We start from the raw sequence: 13,218 nt of genomic DNA, 5'->3' as shown, positions 1-13,218 counted from the left end.
AGAGCACTGTACTAAGCGCTTGGGAAGTACAAGTTGGCAACATATAGAGACGGTCCCTACCCAACAGTGGGCTCACAGTCTAGTATCTACCCCAGCGCTTAGTACAGTGCTCTGCACACACTAAGTGCTCAATAAATGCGATTGATGATGATGATAATAATGATGGCATTTATTAAGCCCTTACTATGTGCAAAGCACTGTTCTAAGCGCTGGGGAGGTTACAAGGCGATCAGATTGTCCCTCATGGGGCTCACAGGCTTAATCCCCATTTTACAGATGAGGGAACTGAGACACAGAGAAGTGACTTGCCCAAAGTCACACAGCCGACAATTGGCGGAGCCGGGATTTGAACCCATGACCTCTGACTCCAAAGCCCGGGCTCTTTCCACTGAGCCATGCTGTTGTTAAGGAGTCCTATATATGTTAAAGAAAAAAAAAACGGTGCACAATACCTGTCTTCCAGAATCTATGGCCAAAGAAACAAACGAAGAGGCCCAAGAGACTGAAGAGGGTGAAGAACACTTTGGTGGAAATCCTTCCTAAAACAGCAAGGGGTAAAAACGCACGTTAGGCACACGCTTCGTGGGATTCATTGAATAATAATAATAATAATAATAATAATAATAATAATAATAATAATAATTGGCATTTGTTAAGTGCTTACTATGTGCAAAGCACTGTTCTAAGCGCTGGGGAGGATACAGGGTGATCACGTTGCCCCACGGGGGGCTCACAGGCTTCACCCCCATTTTCCAGATGAGGGAACTGAGGCCCAGAGAAGTGAAGTGGCTTGCCCAAGATCACACAGCAGACATGTGGCAGAGCCGGGATTCGAACCCATGACCTCTAGCTCCCAAGCCCGGTATCTTCCCACTGAGCCACGCTGCTTAAAGAGACCGAGGTGGGTGGAAAGGCAGAGAACATTTGAGAGAAGTCGGCTTATTTATTTTCACAGCAATCGAGGGCATTTATTGAGCACTTCCTGGGTGCAGAGCACTGTAATAAGCATTTGGAAGAATGCAATACAGTGAGTAGACTCATTCCCTGCCCTTGGGGAGCTTATTCATTCCATCGTATTTATTGAGCACTTCCTGTGTGCAGAGCACTGCGCTAAGCACTTGGGAAGTACAAGTTGGCAACATATACAGACGGTCCCTGCCCAACAACGGGCTCACTAGGTTTTGGGGGATTTTTTTAATGGCATTTGTAAGCGCTTACTATGTGCCAAGCATTGTACTAAGTGCTGCGGTAGATACTAGACTGTGAGCCCACTGTTGGGTAGGGCCATCTCTATATGTTGCCAACTTGGACTTCCCAAATGCTTAGTACAGTGCTCTGCACACAGTAAGCGCTCAATAAATATGACTGAATGAATGAATGACCGTCTCTATATGTTGCCAACTTGTACTTCCCAAGCGCCTAGTACAGTGCTCTGCACACATTAAGTGCTCAATAAATATGACTGAATGAATGAATGTCTCTATATGTTGCCAACTTCCCAAGCGCTTAGTACAGTGCTCTGCACACAGTAAGCGCTCAATACGATTGAATGAATGAATGTCTCTATATGTTGCCAACTTGTACTTCCCAAGTGCTTAGTACAGTGCTCTGCACACAGTAAGCACTCAATAAATACAATTGAATGAATGAATGAATGAATACAGGCTTGGACACAATCCACCTCCCACATGGGGATAATAATAATGATGGCATTTGTTAAGCGCTTACTATGTGCAAAGCACTGTTCTAAGCACTGGGGAGGATACAAAGTGATCAGGTTGTCCCACGTGGGGCTCACAGTCTTAATCCCCATTTTCCAGATGAGGTAACTGCGGCCCAGAGAAGTGAAGTGACTTGCCCAAAGTCACACAGCTGACAATCGGCAGAGCCGGGATTTGAACCCATGACCTCTGACTCCAAAACCCTTTCCAGTGGGCCACGCTGCTTCTCCCGCTGATGGGGAAGCGATGGACCCTAAAATAAGTGAAAGGCAAGAGAAGTAATGGAGTTTAAAGATAAGTACGTATCTTTTGGTACAGATGGTCTGCTAGACGGGAGAGACAGGAGACCGGGCGGTCAAGGAGGGAAATCAATCAATCAATCAATCAATCAATCGTATTTATTGAGCGCTTACTGTGTGCAGAGCACTGTACTAAGTGCTTGGGAAGTCCAAGTTGGCAACATACAGAGACAGTCCCTACCCAACACTGGGCTCACAGTCTAAAAGGGGAAGACAGAGAACAAAACCAAACATATTAACAAAATAAAATAAATAAAATAGATATGTACAAGTAAAATCGATAAATAAATAAACGAAATGACAAATGCTCGGATCCGTGGCGCGTTTGGATCAGTTTGGACGGAGAGGAAGGGCGGCCTTGGGGAGATGAAATGAAGGAAGAAATGAGAGCTGGGTGACAAGCTGAATGTGGGATTTAAAAAAGATGAAGAAAGTGGAAGGAATAGAGAGGGACCGGAGGGTGTGAGTGCTGAGGGTTATATATATATATATATATATATATATATATATATATATATATATATATATATATATATATATATATATATATATATATATATATTATAATATATTGTATATTATTATTATATATTATCTATATATATGTATAGATATTGTTATATTGCACTCTCCGAAAGCGCTTAGTACAGTGCTCTGCACACAGTAAACGCTCGATAAAAACGTGTGACTGACTGACCAAGGGCTTAGGTGATGAGGAAATGCTGAAGTGGCAAAAGATGAATAAAATAGGGTGGGGGGGGATGACAGTAATAATAATAATAATAATGATGGTATGATAAGAATAATAATGTTAATGATGATATTTGCTAAGCGCTTACTATGGACTTCCCAAGCGCTTAGTACATTGCTGTGCACACAGTAATAATAATGATGATGGCATTTGTTAAGCGCTTACTATGTGCAAAGCACTGTTGTAAGCGCTGGGGGGAACACAAGGAGATAAGGTTGTCCCATGTGGGGCACACAGTCTTAATCCCCATTTTACTGATGAGGGAACTGAGGCACAGAGAAGTGAAGTCACTTGCCCAAGGTCACATAGCAGACATGTGGCAGACATAGCAGACATAGCCCCCTTTTAGACTGTGAGCCCACTGTTGGGTAGGGACTGTCTCTATATGTTGCCAATTTGTGCTTCCCAAGCGCTTAGTACAGTGCTCTGCACATAGTAAGCGCTCAATAAATACGATTGATGATGATGATGATGATGTGGGGGAGGCGGTATTCAAACCCATGACCTGTGACTCCCAAGCCCGCGCTCTTTCCACTGAGCCACGCTGCTTCTCTAAATCAGAGTAACTGAGAAGCAGCGTGGCATGATAAGAATAATAATGTTAATGATGATATTTGCTAAGCGCTTACTATGTACTTCCCAAGCGCTTAGTACAGTGCTCTGCACACAGCAAGCGCTCGACAAAAATGTGTGACTGACTAACAAGGGCTTAGGTGATGAGGAAATGCTGAAGTATATATGTATATACGTATATATATATGCTGTATATATGTTTGTACATATTTATTACTCTATTTATTTATTTTACTTGTACATATCTATTCTATTTATTTTATTTTGTTAATATGTTTGGTTTTGTTCTCTGTCTCCCCCTTCTAGACTGTGAGCCCACTGTTGGGTAGGGACTGTCTCTATATGTTGCCAACTTGTACTTCCCAAGCGCTTAGTACAGTGCTCTGCACACAGTAAGCGCTCAATAAATACGATTGATTGACTGAAGTGGCAGAAGAGGAGTAAAATAGGGTGGGGGGATGAGAGTAATCAGAGTAACTGAGAAGCAGCGTGGCATGATAAGAATAATAATGTTAATGATGATATTTGCTAAGCGCTTACTATGTACTTTCCAAGCGCTTAGTACAGTGCTCTGCACACAGTAAGCGCTCGATAAAAACGTGTGACTGACTGACAAGGGCTTAGGTGATGAGGAAATGCTGAAGTGGCAGAAGAGAAGTAAAATAGGGTGGGGGGAAGAGGGTAATCAGAGTAACTGAGAAGCAGCGTGGCATGATAAGAATAATAATGTTAATGATGATATTTGTTAAGCGCTTACGATGTACTTCCCAAGCGCTTAGTACAGTGCTCTGCACACAGTAAGCGCTCGACAAAAACGTGTGACCGACTGACAAGGGCTTAGGTGATGAGGAAATGCTGAAGTGGCAGAAGAGGAGTAAAATAGGGTGGGGGGATGAGAGTAATCAGAGTAACTGAGAAGCAGCGTGGCATGATAATAATAATAATAATAATAATAATAATAATGTTGGCATTTATTAAGCGCTTACTACGTGCAAAGCACTGTTCTAAGCGCTGGGAAGGTTACAAGGTGATCAGGTTGTCCCATGGGGGGCTCACAGTCTTAATCCCCATTTTACAGATGATGCTAATGATGATATTTGCTAAGCACTTACTATGTACTTCCCAAGCGCTTAGTACAGCACCCTGCACACAGTAAGCGCCCAATAAATACGACTGAATGAATGAATGTGCCAAGCACTGTTCTAAGCACTGGGGTAATCAGGTTGTCCCACGTGGGGCTCACAGTCTTAATCCCCATTTGACAGATGAGGCAACTTTGGCACAGAGAAGTTAAGTGACTTCCCCAAGGTCTCCCAGCTGACAAGCGGCGGAGCCGGGATTAGAACCCACGACTTCTGACTCCCAAGCCCCGGTTCTCTCCATTCATTCATTCATTCATTCATTCATTCATTCAATCACATTTATTGAGTGCTTACGATATTTAATGATTTAATTCACTTTGTTAATATGCTTTGTTTTGTTCCCTGTCTCCCCCTTCTAGACTGTGAGCCCGCTGTTGGGGAGGGACCGTCTCTAGATGTTGCCAACTTGGACTTCCCAAGCGCTTAGTACAGTGCTCTGCACACAGTAAGCGCTCAATAAATATGACTGAATGAATGAATAAACACATTCTCTGCCCACAAAGACCCTGCACACAGTAAGCGCTCAATAAATACGATTGAATGAATGAACACATTCTCTGCCCACAAAGACCCGGCACACAGTAAGCGCTCAATAAATACGACTGAATGAATGAATGAATGAATAAACACATTCCCTGCCCACAAAGACCCTGCACACAGTAAGCGCTCAATAAATACGATTGAATGAATGAATGAATGAATGAATAAACACATTCCCTGCCCACAAAGACCCTGCACACAGTAAGCGCTCAATAAATGCGATTGAATGAATGAATGAATGAATGAACACATTCCCTGCCCACAATAATAATAATAATAATAATGTCGGTATTTGTTAAGTGCTTACTATGTGCAAAGCACTGTTCTAAGCGCTGGGGAGGCTACAAGGTGATCAGGTTGTCCCACGGGGGGCTCACAATTTTAATCCCCATTTTACAGATGAGGTAACTGAGGCCCAGAGAAGTTAAGTGACTTGTCCAAAGTCACACAGCCGACAGTTGGCAGAGCTGGGATTTGAACCCATCACCTCTGACTCCAAAGCCCAGGCTCTTTCCACTGAGCCACAGTAGCTTCTCCGACCTTACAGTCTAGGGAGGGGAGACGACATTAATCAATCAATCAATCGTATTTATTAAGCGCTTACTGTGTGCAGAGCACTGTACTAAGCGCTTGGGAAGTCCAAGTTGGCAACATATAGAGACTGTCCCTACCCAACAGTGGGCTCGCAGTCTAGAAGATAAATTAGGAATACGTACCCAAGTGTTGGAGGGTCGAGCGACAAATCCAAGTGCGAGGGTGATGCCGAAGGGAGAGGCAGTAGGGAATGGGAATACCGCACAACAGAGGCGGTTGACCGAGAGGCAGTGTAGCCCAGCGGATAGAGCACAGGCTTGGAAGTCGGAGGAATCCCGTATTCCCAATTTCAACGGAAGCGCCACGGGTGGCAGGGCCTGACTTCAGTCGTCACTCAGGAAGTCCCGATTACATCAAAGGATGAGTGCGGTTTTGAAGGAAATGATTCCAATCTAAATACGCGTTACTTGCAATTCAGAGATAAATGTAATATTCCAGTTAAGGTGGGACGGATAATAAGGCGTGTGGCTTCCGGGTAAGAGCCAGGGCCTTGGTAGTGGGAGATGATGGTTCTAGGCCCACACTGGGGCAGGTCCTCGACTGCTCTATGCCTCAGTTTACCCATCTGTAAAGCGGGGATAAAAATGGCCCGTTCTCCCTCCTCTTAGATTGGGCCATTCTTATCCCCGCTTTACAGATGAGTAAACTGAGGCATAGAGAAGTGGGACAGGGACTGTGACTTGTATTATTAGCCCCAATGGATAGAGTAGGTGCTTAATAAATACTATCCTCAAATAATAATAATAATAACAGCAATGGTATGTATTAATAATAATGGTATTTGTTAAGTGTTTATTTATTATTATTATCAATAGTAATAATAATGGTATTTGTTAAGTGCTTACTATGTGCAAAGCACTGATTTCAGCGCTGGGGCGGATACAAGGTGATCAGGTTGTCCCACGTGGGGCTCCACAGTCTTAATCCCCATTTTACAGATGAGGTAACTGAGGCACAGAGATACCTGTTAAGCACTTACTACGTGCCAAGCACTGTTCTAAGCGCTGGGGCGGGTACAAGGTGATCAGGTTGTCCCACGTGGGGCTCACAGTCTTAATCCCCATTTTACAGATGAGGTAACTGAGGCACAGAGATATTTGTTAAGCACTTACTATGTGCCAAGCACTGTTCTAAGCGCTGGGGGAGATACAAGGGAATCAGGTTGTCCCACATGGGGCTCACAGTCTTCATCCCCCATTTTCCAGATGAGGGAACTGAGGCGCAGAGCAGTGAAGAGACTTGCCCAAGGTCACACAGCAGACGAGTGGCAGAGCCGGGATTAGAAGGCTTTGGAGTCAGAGGTCATGGGTTCAAATCCCGACTCCGCCAATTGTCAGCTGTGTGACTTTGGGCAAGTCACTTCTCCACGCCTCAGTTCCCTCATCTGTAAAATGGGGGTTAAGACTGCAAGCCCCCCGTGGGACAACTTGATCACCTTGTAACCCCCCCCAGCGCTTATAACAGTGCTTTGCACATAGTAAGCACTTAATAAATGCCATTATTATTATTATTATTATTATTATTATGACCTCTGACTCCCAAGCATAGCTCTTTCCACTTAGCCCCGCAGAACGGACAGGAGGAATTGAGAGAAGGAGGAAGAGGCAGGGGAGAAAGGAGGATTGAAGGGAATATTCTTGGATCACTATGAGTAGAAAGTTACTGGTGGAGAGGACAGGATTAGGGACCCCAGAAAAGCACAGAAAATTCACCTATCAATCAATCAATCAATCAATCGTATTTATTGAGCGCTTACTGTGTGCACAGCACTGTACTAAGCGCTTGGGAAGTACAAGTCGGCAACACATAGGGACGGTCCCTACCCAACAGTGGGCTCACAGTCTAAAAGGGGGAGACAGAGAACAAAACCAAACCTACTAACAAAATAAAATAGAATAGATATGTACCAGTAAAATAAATAGAGTAATCAATCAATCAATCGTATTTATTGAGCGCTTACTGTGTGCAAAGCACTGTACTAAGCGCTTGGGAAGTACAAGTTGGCAACCTATAGAGCCGGTCCCTACCCAACAGCGGGCTCACAGTCTAGAAGGGGGAGACATTAATCCCGGCTCCGCCACTTGTCAGCTGTGTGACTTTGGGCAAGTCACGTCACTTCTCTGGGCCTCAGTTCCCTCATCTGGAAAATGGGGATGAAGACTGTGAGCCCCACCTTGGGACAACCTGATCACCTTGTAACCTCCCCAGTGCTTAGAATGGTGCTTTGGACGTAGTAAGTGCTTAATAAATGCTGTCATTATTAAATACACAAAATAGGGCAAAGGGAAGAATTAAAAAGAGACACACAAATGCAAAAATTCAGGTACCTAAAAGGTTGACTGGTTAGGAAGTCGGGGAAGAGCAGAATTATTGTTTTTCTTCAGAATCAAAAAGAGACAAACAAATGCAAAAATTCAGGTACCTAAAAGGTTGATTGGTAAGGAAGTCGGGGAAGAGCAGAATTATTTTATTCCTTCAGAATCAAAAAGAGACAAACAAATGCAAAAATTCAGGTACCTAAAAGGTTGATTGGTTAGGAAGTCAGGGAACAGCAGAATTATTTTTTTCTTCTTGTTCTGGGCCTAAAGGCTAGGCCAGCCCCCGAGGGTGAAAAATAATTTGGGGGAATAAAAGTGGGATTCGTTAAGCGCTTACTAGTTGTCGGGCACCGTTCTAAGCACTGGGGTAGATACAAGTAAGCGCTCAATAAATACGATTGAGTGAACTGCCGCGTGCATGGGACAGGCTGCACGGCTCAGCACGAATTTTATTTTATTTTATTTTATTTTATTTTATTTTGTTAGTATGTTTGGTTTTGTTGTCTGTCTCCCCCTTCTAGACTGTGAGCCCGCTGTTGGGTAGGGACCGTCTCTAGATGTTGCCAACTTGGACTTCCCAAGCGCTTAGTCCAGTGCTCTGCACACAGTAAGCGCTCAATAAATACGACTGCTTGATTGATTATTTATTTATTTATTTTACTTGTACATATCTATTCTATTTATTTTATTTTGTTAGTATGTTTGGTTTTGTTGTCTGTCTCCCCCTTTTAGACTGTGAGCCCGCTGTTGGGTAGGGACTGTCTCTAGATGTTGCCGACTTGTACTTCCCAAGCACTTAGTCCAGTGCTCTGCACACAGTAAGCGCTCAATAAATACGATTGATTGATTGATTGAGTACTCTATTTATTTAACTTGTACATATCTATTCTATTTATTTTATTTTGTTAGTATGTTTGGTTTTGTTCTCTGTCTCCCCCTTTTAGACTGTGAGCCCGCTGTTGGGTAGGGACCGTCTCTATATGTTGCCAACTTGGACTTCCCAAGCGCTTAGTACAGTGCTGTGCACACAGTAAGCGCTCAGTAAATACGATTGATGATGATGATTGAATGAATCGTATTTATTGAATGAAAAAACACATTTAATGAATGGCTTTGGAGTCAGAGGTCATGGGTTCGAATGCCGGCTCCGCCACTCATCAGCTGTGTGACTTTGGGCAAGTCACTTCACTTTTCTGGGCCTCAGTTCCCTCATCTGTAAAATGGGGATTAAGACTGTGAGCCCCCTGTGGGACAACCTGATCGCCTTGTAACCTCCCCAGCGCTTAGAACAGTGCTTTGCACATAGTAAGCGCTTAATAAATGCTATTATTATTATTATTATTATAATGAACACACCGGGTTGGACACAGTCCCCGTCCCACCCAGGGCTCCCGGTCCCCGTCCCGTCTTGCAGATGAGGGAACCGGAGCTCCGGGAAGTGAAGCAACTTGTCCGAGGTCACACGGCGGAGGCGGGACTCGAACCCGCGACCCCGGGCTCCACTCACCGAGGGAGAAGCAGTTATCCACGACGGCGTCGTGGCTGCAGGCGTACGTGTGAGCCGGGACGTAGGCAGCCGAAGTGTTCAGGACCGGGTCCCGGACGATAACGTTGTAAAGCACGCCTTGTCCCGGGACGGAAGAGAAATACACGGTGGTCTTCTCGTTGGACGTGAGGGTGGCCACCTGAAACACACAAACCAGGGCTCAGTGGGGCGAGACCCTCGCCGGTACTTTAAAAACACAAATAAATCGAACCCAAAACGAGCCACCGGGCCCTTTCCCCGCACGCCAAACTCCAAATTTATTAGAATCAATAATCAATCAATCGTATTTATTGAGCGCCTACGGTGTGCGGAGCGCTGGACTTTCAGACTGTGAGCCCACTGTTGGGTAGGGACCGTCTTTATATGTTGCCAACTTGGACTTCCCAAGCGCTTAGTCCAGTGCTCTGCACACAGGAAGCGCTCAATAAATACGATTGATGATGATGTGCTAAGCGCTTGGGAAGCACAAGTTGGCAACGTGTACATTCATTTAATCATATTTATTGAGCGCTTACGGTGTGCAGAGCGCTGGACTTTCAGACTGTGAGCCCACTGTTGGGTAGGGACCGTCTTTATATGTTGCCAACTTGGACTTCCCAAGCGCTTAGTCCAGTGCTCGGCACACAGGAAGTACTCAATAAATACGATTGATGATGATGTACTAAGCGCTTGGGAAGCACAAGTTGGCAACATGTACATTCATTTAATCATATTTATTGAGCGCTTACGGTGTGCAGAGCGCTGGACTTTCAGACTGTGAGCCCACTGTTGAGTAGGGACTGTCTCTCTATGTTGCCAACTTGGACTTCCCAAGCGCTTAGTCCAGTGCTCTGCACACAGGAAGCGCTCAATAAATACAATCGATGATTATGTACTGAGCGCTTGGGAAGCACAAGTTGGCAACATGTACATTCATTTAATCATATTTATTGAGCGCTTACGGTGTGCAGAGCGCTGGACTTTCAGACTGTGAGCCCACTGTTGGGTAGGGACCGTCTCTCTATGTTGCCAACTTGGACTTCCCAAGCGCTTAGTCCAGTGCTCTGCACACAGGAAGCGCTCAATAAATACGATTGATGATGATGTACTAAGCGCTTGGGAAGCACAAGTTGGCAACATGTTCATTCATTTAATCATATTTATTGAGCGCTTACGGTGTGCAGAGCGCTGGACTTTCAGACTGTGAGCCCACTGTTGGGTAGGGACCGTCTTTATATGTTGCCAACTTGGACTTCCCAAGCGCTTAGTACAGTGCTCTGCACACAGGAAGCGCTCAATAAATACGATTGATGATGATGTGCTAAGCGCTTGGGAAGCACAAGCTGGCAACGTGTTCATGCATTTAATCATATTTATTGAGCGCTTACGGTGTGCAGAGCACTGTACTAAGCGCTTGGGAAGTACAAGTTGGCAACATGTTCATTCATTTAATCATATTTATTGAGCGCTTATGGTGTGCAGAGCACTGTACTAAGCGCTTGGGAAGTGCAAGTTGGCAACATGTTCATTCATTTAATCATATTTATTGAGCGCTTACAGTGTGCAGAGCACTGCACTAAGCGCTTGGGAAGTACAAGTTGGCAACATATTCATTCATTTAATCATATTTATTGAGCACTTACGGTGTGCAGAGCACTGGACTAAGCGCTTGGGAAGTACAAGTTGGCAACATAGTCATTCATTTAATTGTATTTATTGAGCGCTTACTGTGTGCAGAGCACTGTACTAAGCGCTTGGGAAGTCCAAGTTGGCAACGTTCATTCATTTAATCATATTTATTGAGCGCTTACTGTGTGCAGAGCACTGTACTAAGCGCTTGGGAAGTACAAGTTGGCAACATGTTCATTCATTTAATCATATTTATTGAGCGCTTACTGTGTGCAGAGCACTGTACTAAGCGCTTGGGAAGTACAAGCTGGCAACATGTTCATTTATTTAATCATATTTATTGAGCGCTTACTGTGTGCAGAGCACTGTACTAAGCGCTTGGGAAGTACAAGTTGGCAACATGTTCATTCATTTAATCATATTTATTGAGCGCTTACGGTGTGCAGAGCACTGTACTAAGCGCTTGGGAAGCACAAGCTGGCAACATATTCATTCATTGAATCATATTTATTGAGCGCTGACGGTGTGCAGAGCACTGGACTAAGCGCTTGGGAAGTACAAGTTGGCAACATGTTCATTCATTTAATCATATTTATTGAGCACTTACTGTGTACAGAGCACTGTACTAAGCGCTTGGGAAGTACAAGTTGGCAACATGTTCATTCATTTAATCATATTTATTGAGCGCTTACGGTGTGCAGAGCACTGTACTAAGCCCTTGGGAAGTACAGGTTGGCAACATGTTCATTCATTTAATCATATTTATTGAGCGCTTACGGTGTGCAGAGCACTGTACTAAGCGCTTGGGAAGTACAAGTTGGCAACATATTCATTCATTTAATCACATTTATTGAGCGCTTACTGTGTGCAGAGCACTGTACTAAGCACTTGGGAAGTACAAGTTGGCAACATATTCATTCATTTAATCATATTTATTGAGCACTTACTGTGTGCAGAGCACTGTACTAAGCGCTGTACTAAGCACTTTCAACCGAGCCACACTGCTTCTTATATTGGTCAATCAGGCTCATAAATCAGATTTATTGAGTGTTTCCTGCGTGCAGAGCAGCGCGGCTCAGTGGAAAGAGCCCGGGCTTTGGAGTCAGAGGTCATGGGTTCAAATCCCGGCTCCGCCGCTTGTCAGCTGTGTGGCTTTGGGCAAGTCACTTCACTTCTCTGGGCCTCCGTTCCCTCATCTGTAAAATGGCGATTAAGACTGAGAGCCCCCCGTGGGACAACCTGATCGCCTTGGAACCTCCCCAGCGCTTAGAACAGTGCTTTGCGCATAGTAAGCGCTTAATAAATATCATCATTATTATTAGTACTAAGCACTTGGAAGAGTCTGATACAACACCATAACAAGACGCCTTCATTCAACTGTATTTCTAGACTGGGAGCCCACTGGTGGGTAGGGACTGTCTCAATATATTGCCAATTTGTATTTCCCAAGCGCTTAGTACAGTGCTCTGCACACAGTAAGCGTTTAATAAATGACTGAATGAATGGATTTATTGGGCGCTTACTGCATGCAAAGCACCATACTAAGCGCTTGGGAGAATACAATAGAACAATAAACCGACACATTCTCTGCCCACCAGCTGACAGTCTAGAAAAATATTACCATCATCATCATCAATCGTATTTATTGAGCGCTTACTATGTGCAGAGCACTGTACTAAGCGCTTGGGACGTACAAATTGGCAACATATAGAGACAGTCCCTACCCAACAGTGGGCTCACAGCCAGATTAGTGAAATATTAATAGCCAGATCGCTATATCCACCGGGGCCTGGGAGAACTGCATCAGATTATAACAATGATGGCATTTGTTAAGCGCTTACTATGCGCAAAGCACTGTTCTAAGCACTGTGGAGGTTACAAGGTATTCGGGTTCAATCAATCAATCAATCAATCGTATTTATTGAGCGCTTACTATGTGCAGAGTACTGTACTAAGCGCTTGGGAAGTACAAATTGGCATCACACAGAGACAGTCCCTACCCAACAGTGGGCTCACAGTCTAAAAGGGGGAGTCTAAAAGGGGGAGGGGGGTTCACCCACTGGGGGCTCACGCTTTTAATCCCCATTTTCCAGATGAGGGAACTGAGGCTCAGAGAAGTGAAGTGA

The 13,218-nt window shown here is 44.5% G+C and overlaps 1 protein-coding gene across 1 annotated transcript in view; it reads right to left on the bottom strand.

The window, feature by feature from the left end:
- Window positions 1–13,218, bottom strand: part of TM7SF3 (transmembrane 7 superfamily member 3) — an 81,111-nt gene that overhangs the window by 32,968 nt on the left and 34,925 nt on the right. The window contains exons 6-7 of the mRNA XM_038765318.1: window positions 9,446–9,623; window positions 453–539 (exon numbers count right to left, since the gene is read on the bottom strand). Of these exons, the coding sequence (XP_038621246.1) occupies window positions 453–539; window positions 9,446–9,623 (265 nt within the window). The remainder of the gene's footprint in view (window positions 1–452; window positions 540–9,445; window positions 9,624–13,218) is intronic.

This window comes from Tachyglossus aculeatus, chromosome 2, assembly GCF_015852505.1.
Source record: "Tachyglossus aculeatus isolate mTacAcu1 chromosome 2, mTacAcu1.pri, whole genome shotgun sequence".
NCBI lineage: Eukaryota > Metazoa > Chordata > Mammalia > Monotremata > Tachyglossidae > Tachyglossus > Tachyglossus aculeatus.
The sequence above is the reverse complement of the archived record's forward strand: the minus strand, read 5'-3'. Positions and strand labels throughout refer to the sequence as shown.